Raw genomic sequence first — 12,475 nt, 5'->3', positions numbered from 1 at the left:
AAGTTCTTGCCCTTTACTTAGTAAAAGATTTTTAGTTTTCAAAAAATATTTGACCTAGAGTCATAAGATTGACAGAACAGTGGCGTAGTGGAGGCACCCGTGTCCTATGGACACATTTCTAGTTTTCTCTGGTCCGGTGGGTTCTTTAATACATAATGTACCAGTAAAATCTACTCCGGTAATGGTGAAGTGCGGGGCTTCTTCTACTCTAAATTACGGCAATGGGGAAACTTCAGGTGACTTGTATGGAAGTCCATGCACTTAACGACATGTGGCACAGTTTCGGATTATGGCATTCACGCATTGTCGTATCGCCGGTATCCAAAATGACTGACTAATGCTGGTAACTGTAGCATTCAAACCACTATGGCCAAGTAACTCATGCTCATTGCGGACTATCAATTTAGTAAGTCTAGACTTCTTTGGTAGGAGGTACGGGTACTTTGTGATGTCATCCACGAGTGCGTTGTTTAGTCTTCCGCCGCAACGGATACATCCGATCTGGTAAAGAAATTAACGAAGTTGCTTTATTAATGGTGTTTTGACCTGGTTTCTCACTAACACCTGGATTTCTGTACTATATACATTTGCTTGACAATAGTGTATCTACCGCTGTTCTGCTTGGTGAGAGATGGTCAAAATTTCGTCTAGACTGGTTGGCCTTGCAGTTTTGAATAAATCGGCGAATAAAAGCTGTTACGCGAGGTAGCCAACTTCAATTGCGGAATTTCTAAATGTCAATATTATTATGTATGTTATAACTGGGTAGATCTACGTGATATGTAACTTCAGATATCATTTGCTCGTCTATCTCTGCTTGCTGACTTAATTATCGTCTGTACGTGTAACCCTACATCCAAAGATCGATCTTCATAAATTTAACAGCTGATATACCTCTTGTCTGTAAATCGGCTGGATTTTCGCTTGTTAGACAATATTTCCATGTGTATTGGCTCGTAAGGTCATATATCTCTTTTACACGATTCTCGATGAATCTCTTCAGTGTCTGTTTCGTAGATAGCCAATAAAGTACAATTTGACTATAGTACCACAGTGTGATGTCTGTAGTAGGAAATGTGGTCTGCAAATATTTCGCTAGTTTAGCGCCAATCAGCGCCGCCATTAGTTCAAGTTTGGGCAAAGTTAAGGGTTTGAGCGGTGCCACGCCCACGCGATTCTACGCCATCATCAGAGTTGAATCTTTTCCGTTACAGATGAACGCCGTTGCACCGTACGATGTAATGTTTGCATCTACGAAGATGTGCAAGGTTGTCCGATTGTCACCTCCGGTTTCGGCTTTTCGTGAAAATATCTTCTCTGGAATTTAAATGTTGCAACCGTGTCCAAGTCTTTTGCTAAGCTTGACCATGACTGTTGAATATCTTCTGGAAGTGGTACATCCCACTCGTACATTTTCTCCCAAATGTCTTATAACAGAAGTTTGGCTCGGACGGAAACTGGGCACAGTATTCCAAGGGGGACGTATATCTGAGATGAATATTTCATTATCACTCTGTTTGTTGCATGAGAAGAAACAGGGATATCTCTCTTCACATGGGTCACTTCATCTGTTGACGGCTCCCAACGTAGACCTAGGACTTTGGTGACATCGTCGGTATCTAATATGAGTCTGCCGGCTTCTTGTTGTAACTGTTTGCAAGATCTCAAATTCATTCCGGCTTTGGACATGCTTCTTTTAAGTAATTGAGGCATTCTTCTTCTTCTTTGAAACTGGATATGACGTTATCGACGTAGAAAATCTCGTCGTTATATTTCTGATACGGTCCTATGTGGATTTTTGTCTAAATGCTTTAGTATCGTTGCGTTGAGTATGAATGGTGAACAAGTTGCACCAAAAAGCACAACTTTAAAAGGATAATTTGAAAAGTCACTGTTGGGGTCATTCGGATTTTTCAGGCATAGAAATCTTGTCATATCTCGGTCATCTGTATGTTATCCCACCTGCAAAAACGCCTTTTCAATATCTGTTGTAACAGCATACGCATGCATACGAAATCTCAGCAGAATTAAGGTAAGTCTATTTAAAACTGGGGAAGTAGACTGTAGGCAATCATTCAGGCTGGCATGGTGTTGCGTTTTACGGCAGCTACAGTTGTAAACAATTCTTATAGGCGTAGTTGAGGAAATGTTCTAAATAGAGTGATGGTGAATGTAATGGGTGGGTTTTTGCATCTGGATCTCTTTCTCTTGATTTTTTCCAATGAACCCTCGTCTCTCTTGTTCTGCAATGATATCTCCATATTTTCTTAGCATATCGGTTTCTCTGTTCAATCTTCGGACTGAACTTTTTCAGTGCGTTTTAGGACAATATCATAATTTGTAGGTAGTTCCGGGTTGTCATTTATCCATGGTAACCGTGAAGTATATTATCCATCTTTGAATTCTATTGACTTGAGCTGATACTGGTGTCTTTCGTCTTCTTACTTCCGGTCTGTGTCGTTTGGTGTAATTCCTAGATTTTCTAGACTCCAGAAACGTTCTATCGATATGTCTTCTGGTTTGTGAGACACCATTACGTTCAATATCTGTTCAACACTTCTGCTACCTTTAAATGAATTGATCGGTCTAGACAGAAGGTATCCGATTATCGACTTAACGGCAGTATGCCCTCTGCCACGTATAATCTCGTACTCAACAATATCCCAGTAAAAGTCGGCTCCGATTAGCAAGGAAATAGCGAATTCTTTGTCATGCGTTATTGGATGTACCGATTTTAATCCTTTAAGGTAAGGCAAACCTGAAATGTCAGAGCTATGTGTGTTATCTATAGGTGTCGCTTTAGTCGGGACAATCAGTACTTTCAGTGGTATTTTCTGTCTGAAACAAGATACACTGTTGCTTAATCAAAATGTTACATCTGATTACTTCCGTGTCCTCTCGCGAGATTTTTTCTTATTTCTTCCGAAAGTTTGTCTAGCACAATGGGCACGAGATAATCGCCGTAAGATTTTTGTTGCTGGCCCAAACACTCCAGTGCACAAATATATGTCTCCATTTTATCAAAGAATTCCCAAATAAAATGAAAAGTACTTTTTGGGGCTGGCAATTGAAGCAATGCTTACATTGTTGCATGTATTATTTTATGCTTTTGGCCATATCTCTCTATCAAAAGTTGTGTCGCACGTGCATAGTTTGTATTTGTTAGTGCAAAACCATCAATAGTCAGATCCGCTTCACCTTCAAATATGAAATTTTTTATAAATCCGTTAAGTTACAATTAAAATGAACAGTTGACGCAAACGAGTCCCAAAATGTGTTCCAGCTGAAAAATTTCACCATTAATTTTCGGTAATGAAAGTTTAGGTAACCTATGATACTGTGAACTTGCCGACGTAAAGGAATGATTGTTTCCTACACTGTTCTGTGAACCAGCAAAGTAAATATTTCTTTCCGGGAGTTGAACCTTGACAGGACTTCCTGTCTATCTCCCGCATATCGTCCGCTCTTATATGACTATTTACATCATGATTCTCGGTAATTTCACTCGTACGACCGTCTGTCTGTGAGTTCATTTGACGACAAGCTCTAAGTTTCCGTAACTGAATTTCGAGTTCTAGCTTATATTCTTCTGTGGTATCGAGTTCTTCTTCGACATCCTAGACTCCACTTTGAGAAAGAATCTTCTCGTCGAGTGCATCTAAGATATATGATTCGATTCGAGGGCTTCCACAATAGCGTTGAATACTATTTTGTCTGATTTCTCCTTCGATTTTGCCAAAAAGCTTCAAAATCATGCCTCTACTACGTACTCAAATCACCTTCTGTAAGTTAATCTTTTTAGAGTCACGGCACCAATATCGTATATTCGTTTATAAAGTACTACAGCGTTGTGTCTTCTTTTCTCAGTTTACTACAAGTATGTATGTCAAACAACAACAATGATACGTCAACGTATCACAATGCGCCATTTACGTAAAAAGTGGCGCGGGAAAGTATAATGTAAATCTACGACACTTGTTGCCTGAGACGGCATACAATGGGGCCGCTACCATAAAGACGGCCTGTACAAACACTCTATGATAGTAAACCAACCCCATAAACCTCTCTACCTGCTTGGCACTGTCCGGACCAATACGTCACCATTGCTATGTCATGTTCTGTCAAAACAATGCTGTCCTTGCCGACTTTACGGCCTAAGATCTCTATATCTTGTTGGAAGGAGATACATTATTTCGGTATAAGATTTAGCTTATGCCTTCAAAATTGCGATGATATCCAAAATTGCGATGATATCATCTAGAAATGCCAGGACTGTCTTCCACATCAAGCCTTTGATAACAAAATCCATTGCTCTGGAAAATGTGGCTAGGGTACCTAACAAACCAAAGCCTTCCCTGATGTTCAACTGGAAATATGCGGAGTTGGCATCCAAATTTGAAAACCAAACACTGCAAGCAAATGTAGAACTGCCGCGATTGATTATAAAGGAATTGACAATACAAACAATCGGCTTACCTTCCACATCTGGATCGTAGCCAAACTAAGAATTGCATAATGTAGTTATTTTCTACACTTATATGACGCCCAATTGTTAAATCAAACACACTAGTTACGGTTGGCTCGGAACATTTTTGTTCACTTCCGTAAACTCACATACAAGTACCATACGCTACTACATTGTAATTAAAAGTTTTGCTTAGAGGTGTTTTCATTACATGAGAAATGTTTTGAAGTTTATAAACAATTTTTAAGAAAAAAAAATCCTTATTGAAATCAACTTGTAATTTACCGTAATTTATGCTTCTAACAAAAATCTTTATGAACAGATGATCATTTTGATACAAAACATGACTACATTTTCTTTAAGGACAAATATAAAAATAGTGTGTAATTTCATACAATATGCATGAAGTTGAATATACATGCGCATAAAAATGCATGGGTATAATTACATCACAAAACAATAAACTTTGCATTATAAAATTTACATTTTAACAATAATTTTGGAATCTTTCTTATGTTCAACAGTCTACCGGTATATTACTTGCCTGTTGTCAGCAATATATCCATGTAAGTCTTTAACTTTGAAATAACTTATCCACATAGTAACTGAAGTAATGACGTAATTCTTATCTTGCCTATTTTTGTTTATAATGGAGCAAATTTTTCCGTTACGAGCGTTTTTAAGAATTAAAAATCTGGAAACAAAGTGATCCCTCGGAAAATTAATCACAGCAAGACTTATTAAGACTTATTCAAGATTATTGTCACATTATGTGAACCGTAATGAGGCCGCCAAAAATCGCCCGTACATTTAACTAGGGACCTCGTATTTTCAATCCTTTCGAGATTTTTATACATGACATTGTTGTTACTGTGGTATTTAAGTTCCTTTTATTTTACTTAATTTTAGTTGGGTGGTTAAATTAATCCTGCTATGGTGCTTGCTATAGAGCGTTGACGGTAACATACACACCCACTTACATCCACGAACATGTTCAAACAGTTTCCATTCTGCGATTTTGAGCGTTTCCGACTTTTCAAAAGCCTATGTTGCAAAACCTACAGAACGTTAATCAAAGAATTAATCTTTGTATTTAATGTGTCAAGTTCAAGGCTAAATCAGAATTCCTTCAGCCCATTACAGCATGAGCATTTTGTGAAAAATGGCTTTTTTCATTAGAAATTCTCCTGATACAAGTTAAGATTGCTATGAAAATACAATTTTCCCCCAAAAAATCACTATTTTGCGTTGATATTTTCAATCCAGATTTTAAAGTGCTGCAACTTCTCATTGGATTGAGATAGAGTCAAAAGCTTATAAGCGTTGATTACACGTTACTTTAAGATCGATCTAAGGCCAATTTTAGTCTCTCATAGGTCAAAACATTCTTGGCACCCCTGATGTATCTTTCTTGTAAGGGCGGCGACGATAAAAGTGATCATTTTTATAACAACATTTCTCAAACGAAATAAAATGTTTGATGCCCAAATATGACATTTTTCCAATATTTGAAGCCTAAAAAAAGGGGGGGGGGGCATTTATCGAAAGTGCATTGTTTTGCGTACATATGAGGTAAAAGGTTAATAATACAATCTTTTATTCGACTATATGACAATGTTTAAGCTACAATAGGTCAATTAATGGTAATAATTAAATAAGTCAAAGATGAACACTGCATAATTAAATGGAAGTCCTATTAAATACTAAATCATTTGCATTCAAACTTATTTAAGACAAACAATCTTTGAGAACAAAATATGCTATGAATAAATAGTAAAGTTTCATGTGCAAACATACAAAACCATCAATTTTTTATCAACTGCAAACATATACATGTTAAGTGAACCATCATTAATTTTTAATATACATACACTTTGAAGAACAATCAGTGTGCTGATGCATGAAAGTAAGCCGACTGAACGAACACATTTCATTTTTCATTTTTATACTGCTAGACTGTTGTTATTTATTTAAATACTGTTAAACCGCTTTAACCAGTTAAGCACACACTTTAATACTTTATCAAACGTGTCAATTACAGTTATATCACAAATGTAATCAAAGTAAAAGTTAGAATCATGTAGTTAAGCATTTATACATTACGCGGCAAAATAAGTCATAATATAAATCAAAATTCAATTTAACAACAGCTATAGTCCGACAACGCATATAACATGTCTTGTAAAAAAGAGAGAAACAAAAATCTATAACAAATATATCCAAATTCAATTCATAAACTATTTCGATTCCATCAACATTATCTTTGATTCCATTTGCAATTAATATATAAAGGATACAGAATTCCGTGGAATATGACCAGCACTGAATTTGCCGTTCGTATTCCTTAGTAGCTAGGGATTATAACATGAACTATGAATGTATACACTATTAAGTGCTTTCATATTATCATTTGAACATTTAGTTGTCGTTTGATGATTCTGCATGCATTTTTAGAATGTCTAGCGCAGTGTTACAGTTTTCGCACCTCTTTCGTTTCTTCTTTTTTAAACATTTATAGTTAATTTGTACAATGCTTTTAAGATTCTCCATTTTAATATCATCTTCATGTTCCGCCTTAAAGCTCTTGGGACTTATTTCAATACCATGGGAATCCTTTTTATTATATTCAAATCCACAAACGATAACAACAACAGTACGTTTGATATCCGATTCTGAAAAGGAATCAAAACACATACATTATATTGATTAGCTTATCTCTCCAAATAAATAAACATCAATTAAAAAAAATAATTATCATTTGTACTTTTAACAAATGGTTCTATATTGCATGTACATATGTTAGGGAAACGTACTTTATAGACAATTTGATTGCGCCCCCCCCCTTCAATAAGTTCGCCATTTGTAATAAAACAATAAATAAAGTAATCTATTAAGTTTGACATGATATAAAGAGTATGTATTTAAGGTATTTACTATCAAATGTGTATAAGTTTAGGGTATTCATCAAAGTGTTTATATTTGAAATTGTTTATCTGTTACTCAAAATAGTTTGTAAGAGAAGTCAATTCTTTTAATAGACGCTCATAAGGTTAAGTTAAAATCAGTTTCAAGAAACGTTTTATTATTTTAGCTAATCAAAATTATTGTTTTATTCACTGCGGAGATGATGCTTCGAAAGCATATAAATAGAGAGTGTAATGCGTGAACATTCAGTCTGGGACTGTCCGTTTGAGAGTGCAAAAGAAGTCATAAATACTTACCGGTACACATAAATCTCATATATCTGGTACGAAGGACTTTTTATGATTTCTGTAAAATTCCTTGGGCATAAATTATTTTAAGAACTATATTTTTGGTTAGCTTTGGTTTTGACTTCGTACGGTTAAGATCGAAGTTGTAATTATATCTACTAGTAGCCAGACATCTTAGATATCTGGTGTTAAAAAAATATTTGCTTCCTCAGGAAATATTTTATGAGTTAAATAGTTAGTCTGCCTGTTGTCCTTGTCAGAGTTGGTTTGTTTGGTTTGTTTGTCATATTGCTTTTCAGTTTAGTCTATATTACTATCTTTTATGTATCAGTTTCTCAACAAGTGGCCGCTATTTATATCACATAATCTATAAATCAACAGTGATTAACAAATTACCATTACATTCAATGTCCGAGACTAATTCATCTTACCCGAGGTTTGTACCAGCGACCACTGGATAGCAAATTTAATGATCTCCCTATAAAAGTAATTGTCAATCAATCTGTTTCATGTGTTTTGCATGGCAACCTTAAAAATATCTGTGACCTTCTTTTGTGCTTTATATTAATAAGATATTAATACACGACAGAGTAGGGCCGGAAGGTGATAATCGGCCCGCAAAACGATTAATGGACCCGAGGGCTTCAGCATTATTCGTTTCAGGGCCGATTTTCACCTTCTGGAACAACAAAGACGTGTAGAAATGTCTTTTATACACTTGGTAGATCTAATAGATCTACCATTTTTCTAAAAAATAATACTTTGAAATTTCTTTCCTTGAAAATCCTGTCTGCATTTCTACTGTACTGTACAATACAGTAACTTCTACAGAGTTGTTTACTTTTTGTATGTTCAAAGTACACTACTGTAGAATCTAGAAGCAAGTTTTATTTCCTTTTTTTTTCGGAATGAATTTGTCGTATTATTTCTTTAAATTTCAATAGTAATAAATTTATGTGTACGAAATACGCTTCAGCTCTAATAAAAAATAAAACGATTTATGTTATGCTTAAAACCTACTTTCTCATTTACAGTTAACTGTTTGATGACGTAATATGTGACGTCATTGTTTCAGTTTGTGCACGTGCACATGTTCAGCGGTCTGATATCTAGTTCTCGGCCCCGGGCCGCAAACTCATAATAAGTCAAGTGACACTCATATCAGTTGAAATCATAGGCGATTTCGTTACAATATATAGTAACAATTGTATTAAGTGATTTTAAATTATCATAATCTTTATGAAAATAGTATTGTAAGCAAACCTGTTATATCTCTGCAACATCCTTGTATATCTGAATCTATACGAGTTGACCCGTGTCTGACCGCGATGATTGTCCTATTTTTGTGTTCTAATGAACCATCGTTCGAAGCAATGTTTTCATGTTTCACTTTAATTTTTTTTGTTAATTTTTTCATGACTTTTTCTAAGTCATCTGTGTGTAGATAAATAAACACTGTTTTTTTCTGAAACAAATAAATAAAAAATAAAACGTACAATGTGGCCTAAGTATATGAATATTTATAAGAATTTATATAACAACAAAATCAAAAGGTGCACATTAATATTTTCTATAGGTAGCTCTGTTATATACAAACATTCAAAATGAATTTTACTTATTTTATAACTACAACGTGTTTGTTTGTATGCCGGACTTTTTGTCTCTGAATTTCCTAAAAGTATTTTGAAAAGAGTAAGGCAAAGCATAAACATATGTTTTCTTGCTACAGTCATATGGTGATTTTCAAGATGAAATTAAATGTATTGCAATTAAATAAATATTCTTTTAACAAATAAGAAACAAGATTATTTTTATGATAAGAAAATTGTATAAGATATGAAAGGCTTTTATAATTCATACAAAAAATACAAAATACAAAACAAATAATTTGTGTGCGAAAAAAATAAAATAAAAATAATAATAAAAAATACAGCTCGGACTGTTGCATTACAATCTGATTTATTCATCTTTATCAACATTGCTACGCCGACAGTTTGTATTAATTTTCGATATTTCTTAAACATATCACTACCGTACATGACTAACAATATGATTATGGTTTTATACAATATAAGTTGAAACTCTGTAACTATCTAAATTGAGTTGTAATTTTTTATTCATTTTTCTTCTTTCTTTCTTTTGTTCTATCTTCTTTTTTTGTAATATTTTTAAACTAACTATGTGGCAGATAGAATCCACAGTTGCAAACAGACTAAAATTAATAATACTTTTCAATCTGTTCAATACCTTAAAATAGTCAAATAAAGGCAATTGTGCTTAATCGTTTAACTTTAAATTCTGCTAAACAATAAATACATTTCAATTTCAAAAAAGAAAACAAAAACTTACGCGACAAACTATGAATATACATTGTATATTCTGAAGTAAAAAACATACTCAAAATGTGCATACTTGCTGATTTGAACTCGAAAAAACATTTTAATATTCTGCGCCTACTAACGACACGCTACTCGGATTAAAGTGTCCATCTTCTTAATTGCAAAAAAGTGCAAAATCTAATAATTGAAATTTTTCACAACGTATTTTATCTTTAAAATGGTACAACCGATTCATGAAAATTTCTACTTAGAACTTGAGCATTTGTTAACATAACAAAGATTGATAACAATGCGAAAATTAGCATGACTGAAACACTCACAAAACGCTATGTTGTCACGTGACTTCAAAGCGGGAAAGACAGGGTCTCCGTGTCAGTGTTGTATAAATACATTAAGATTTTCGAATCAACTATTATTATTTTTGAATGTTTGAGGTGTTTCATCTTATTTGAACGTTTTCTGAAAAAATGGCACGGGGTAGAATATTTTTGTACACGGGCTTATATGCAAGTGTGTAAAATTAAGAGAAAATTTCAAACATCTAGAGAAAGCGATAAATACTGACGGACTTTAGAAATTTGAAAAAAAAAACAGATATAAAAAATGTGTTATTTATTGATCAATAGATTCTAATAATAAATATTTCGTTATCGTAGTTACCAGTGGGGGTTGATTGGTATTTTTTTTTAAATGTAAATTAATAAAGAAAATGACATGTATTTATTTCATTTATAAAGAGGAGTACGTAATGAAATTAAAAAAAAGGAATATAAAAAATAATGTTAACAAATTGAAATGGAAATTTAGAAGCACAAAATATTATGAGCATACAATTATAGAAAATAGAAAATAAAGCAAATATAGAGAGGAAAATTGCACTTGTGAAAATATTGCCATGCTACCAAATAATACAACATTAAAATAGTAAGCCATCTATTCTTTATCATAAACTTACAAATGGCCAAATTTTATAGCTTTATCTTAAAAAGTATGTCATTAGGTCAAGTTGTATACTACCTGTTATAAGAGTTCAATTTAATAACTGAAACCATGCTTTTGGGTCAGATTTTATAGCTGTATGTCAAATAATAAACAAATTAAGCATAAAGGGAGAAAACTTATTGCAGACAGCAATTTGATAAAACTTTGTAGACAATGATTCATGTCAAATATATAAGCGGTTGCCTTTAATTATTCAAAATATTTTAATAAAATATCTATTACATGTATTAAGAGAGAAGACATGACTCCAGGGAGAAGCCAATATTGACCTCATTACTAAAAAAACTATTTTCAGTGTCAACTAGAAATTGATTTATGTCAAATATATCTTGCCATTCATTTTCAGTACAAGATTTTAAGAATATATAATGCATGTATAAAGGGAGAGCCCATGCCTCCCGTGGTGAAGTCAATTTCCACCCAATTACTTACATTTGAACAATATTTGTAGCCTAGACACTTTTTAATGCTTTGTAGATGTTCGCTAGACTAGTAGGAAAACACATTAATCCCGTGACGGGGCAACTTTTACTCCTGGCCCATGATGAAAACGAACTTGGTAGAGATCCACAAGACAATGCCTTATGTAAAATATTAATGTTATAGGCATGGTGGTTCTTGTAGATAATTTAAAAAAATCCTTGTGATCGCCATGCCAACAGGATTTCTGCATGGAATCAAATTCTTTCAACTTTGATATACTTTTTAAAAAACAAACATTGCTTATGAAACAACGAGATGGACATTATTACCAAAGCAAAACAATGATACTTTATTTTCGAAAAGTTATTCACAAAAGACTGCATTTCAATAATTATTTATAAAGGAAACATGCATCTACTCATATTGGTACGCAAAATATTATAATTATAAACTAATGAAATTAGAATCAACAAATTGAGATTGCATTTGATTGCTTTGATTGCATAGTATTTCTCCAAAAAAATGAAGGAACTAGCAAACAAATCAGTTATAGAGAGTTACATTGTAGAAATTGTTCAAGAATACAACCTTTTTGTCGCTTTCCGTCGTACATCCTTCTGCCATTTTCTCCTTATGTTTACATCAAAAGAAAGTGAATTGATGATAAAAAACACTAGTCATGTGTATGCCGGCAAGAACTGATAAAAGTCTGAAATAAAACTGAAATAAAGAATAGATTTTTTCCTTTATATAGAAATATAGAAAGGATACATTTGAAATATTGCAAGTCAGTTAAGAAAAGTGCAAGTATTGCGACAATTATTCGGAGTTAGGCCGATATCCTCTTTATACTCAGATATGTTGAACTAATAAGATACTGGTTGAATGATATTAATTCTTATAACTCTTTTTTTTAAAAAAACAACTGAACTGTACTCAAATAGTTTTCATTAAAGTGGTTATTGCCCTTGCGCAGCTAACGTTCCTAGTGTTTTAAATGAATATGGATCCAGAGATGTACGGCTTAACCGTTT

At 33.5% G+C, this 12,475-nt stretch overlaps 1 protein-coding gene across 1 annotated transcript; it reads right to left on the bottom strand.

Annotated features, from left to right (window-relative positions):
• Positions 1–6,103: 6,103 nt before the first annotated feature.
• On the bottom strand, positions 6,104–12,163 carry LOC132742845 (uncharacterized). Its single transcript, XM_060731339.1, has 3 exons — positions 12,030–12,163; positions 8,941–9,142; positions 6,104–7,137 (listed from the first exon to the last, which is right to left on the bottom strand). The coding sequence occupies exons 1-3, from the start codon at positions 12,063–12,065 to the stop codon at positions 6,884–6,886; spliced, it is 492 nt and encodes a 163-aa protein (XP_060587322.1). The 5' UTR covers positions 12,066–12,163; the 3' UTR covers positions 6,104–6,883.
• Positions 12,164–12,475: the final 312 nt, after the last annotated feature.

The sequence above is a fragment of the Ruditapes philippinarum genome, unplaced genomic scaffold (genome assembly GCF_026571515.1).
Source record: "Ruditapes philippinarum isolate M1 unplaced genomic scaffold, ASM2657151v2 ctg1334_1_1_1_1, whole genome shotgun sequence".
NCBI classification, from domain to species: Eukaryota; Metazoa; Mollusca; class Bivalvia; order Venerida; family Veneridae; genus Ruditapes; species Ruditapes philippinarum.
The sequence above is the reverse complement of the archived record's forward strand: the minus strand, read 5'-3'. Positions and strand labels throughout refer to the sequence as shown.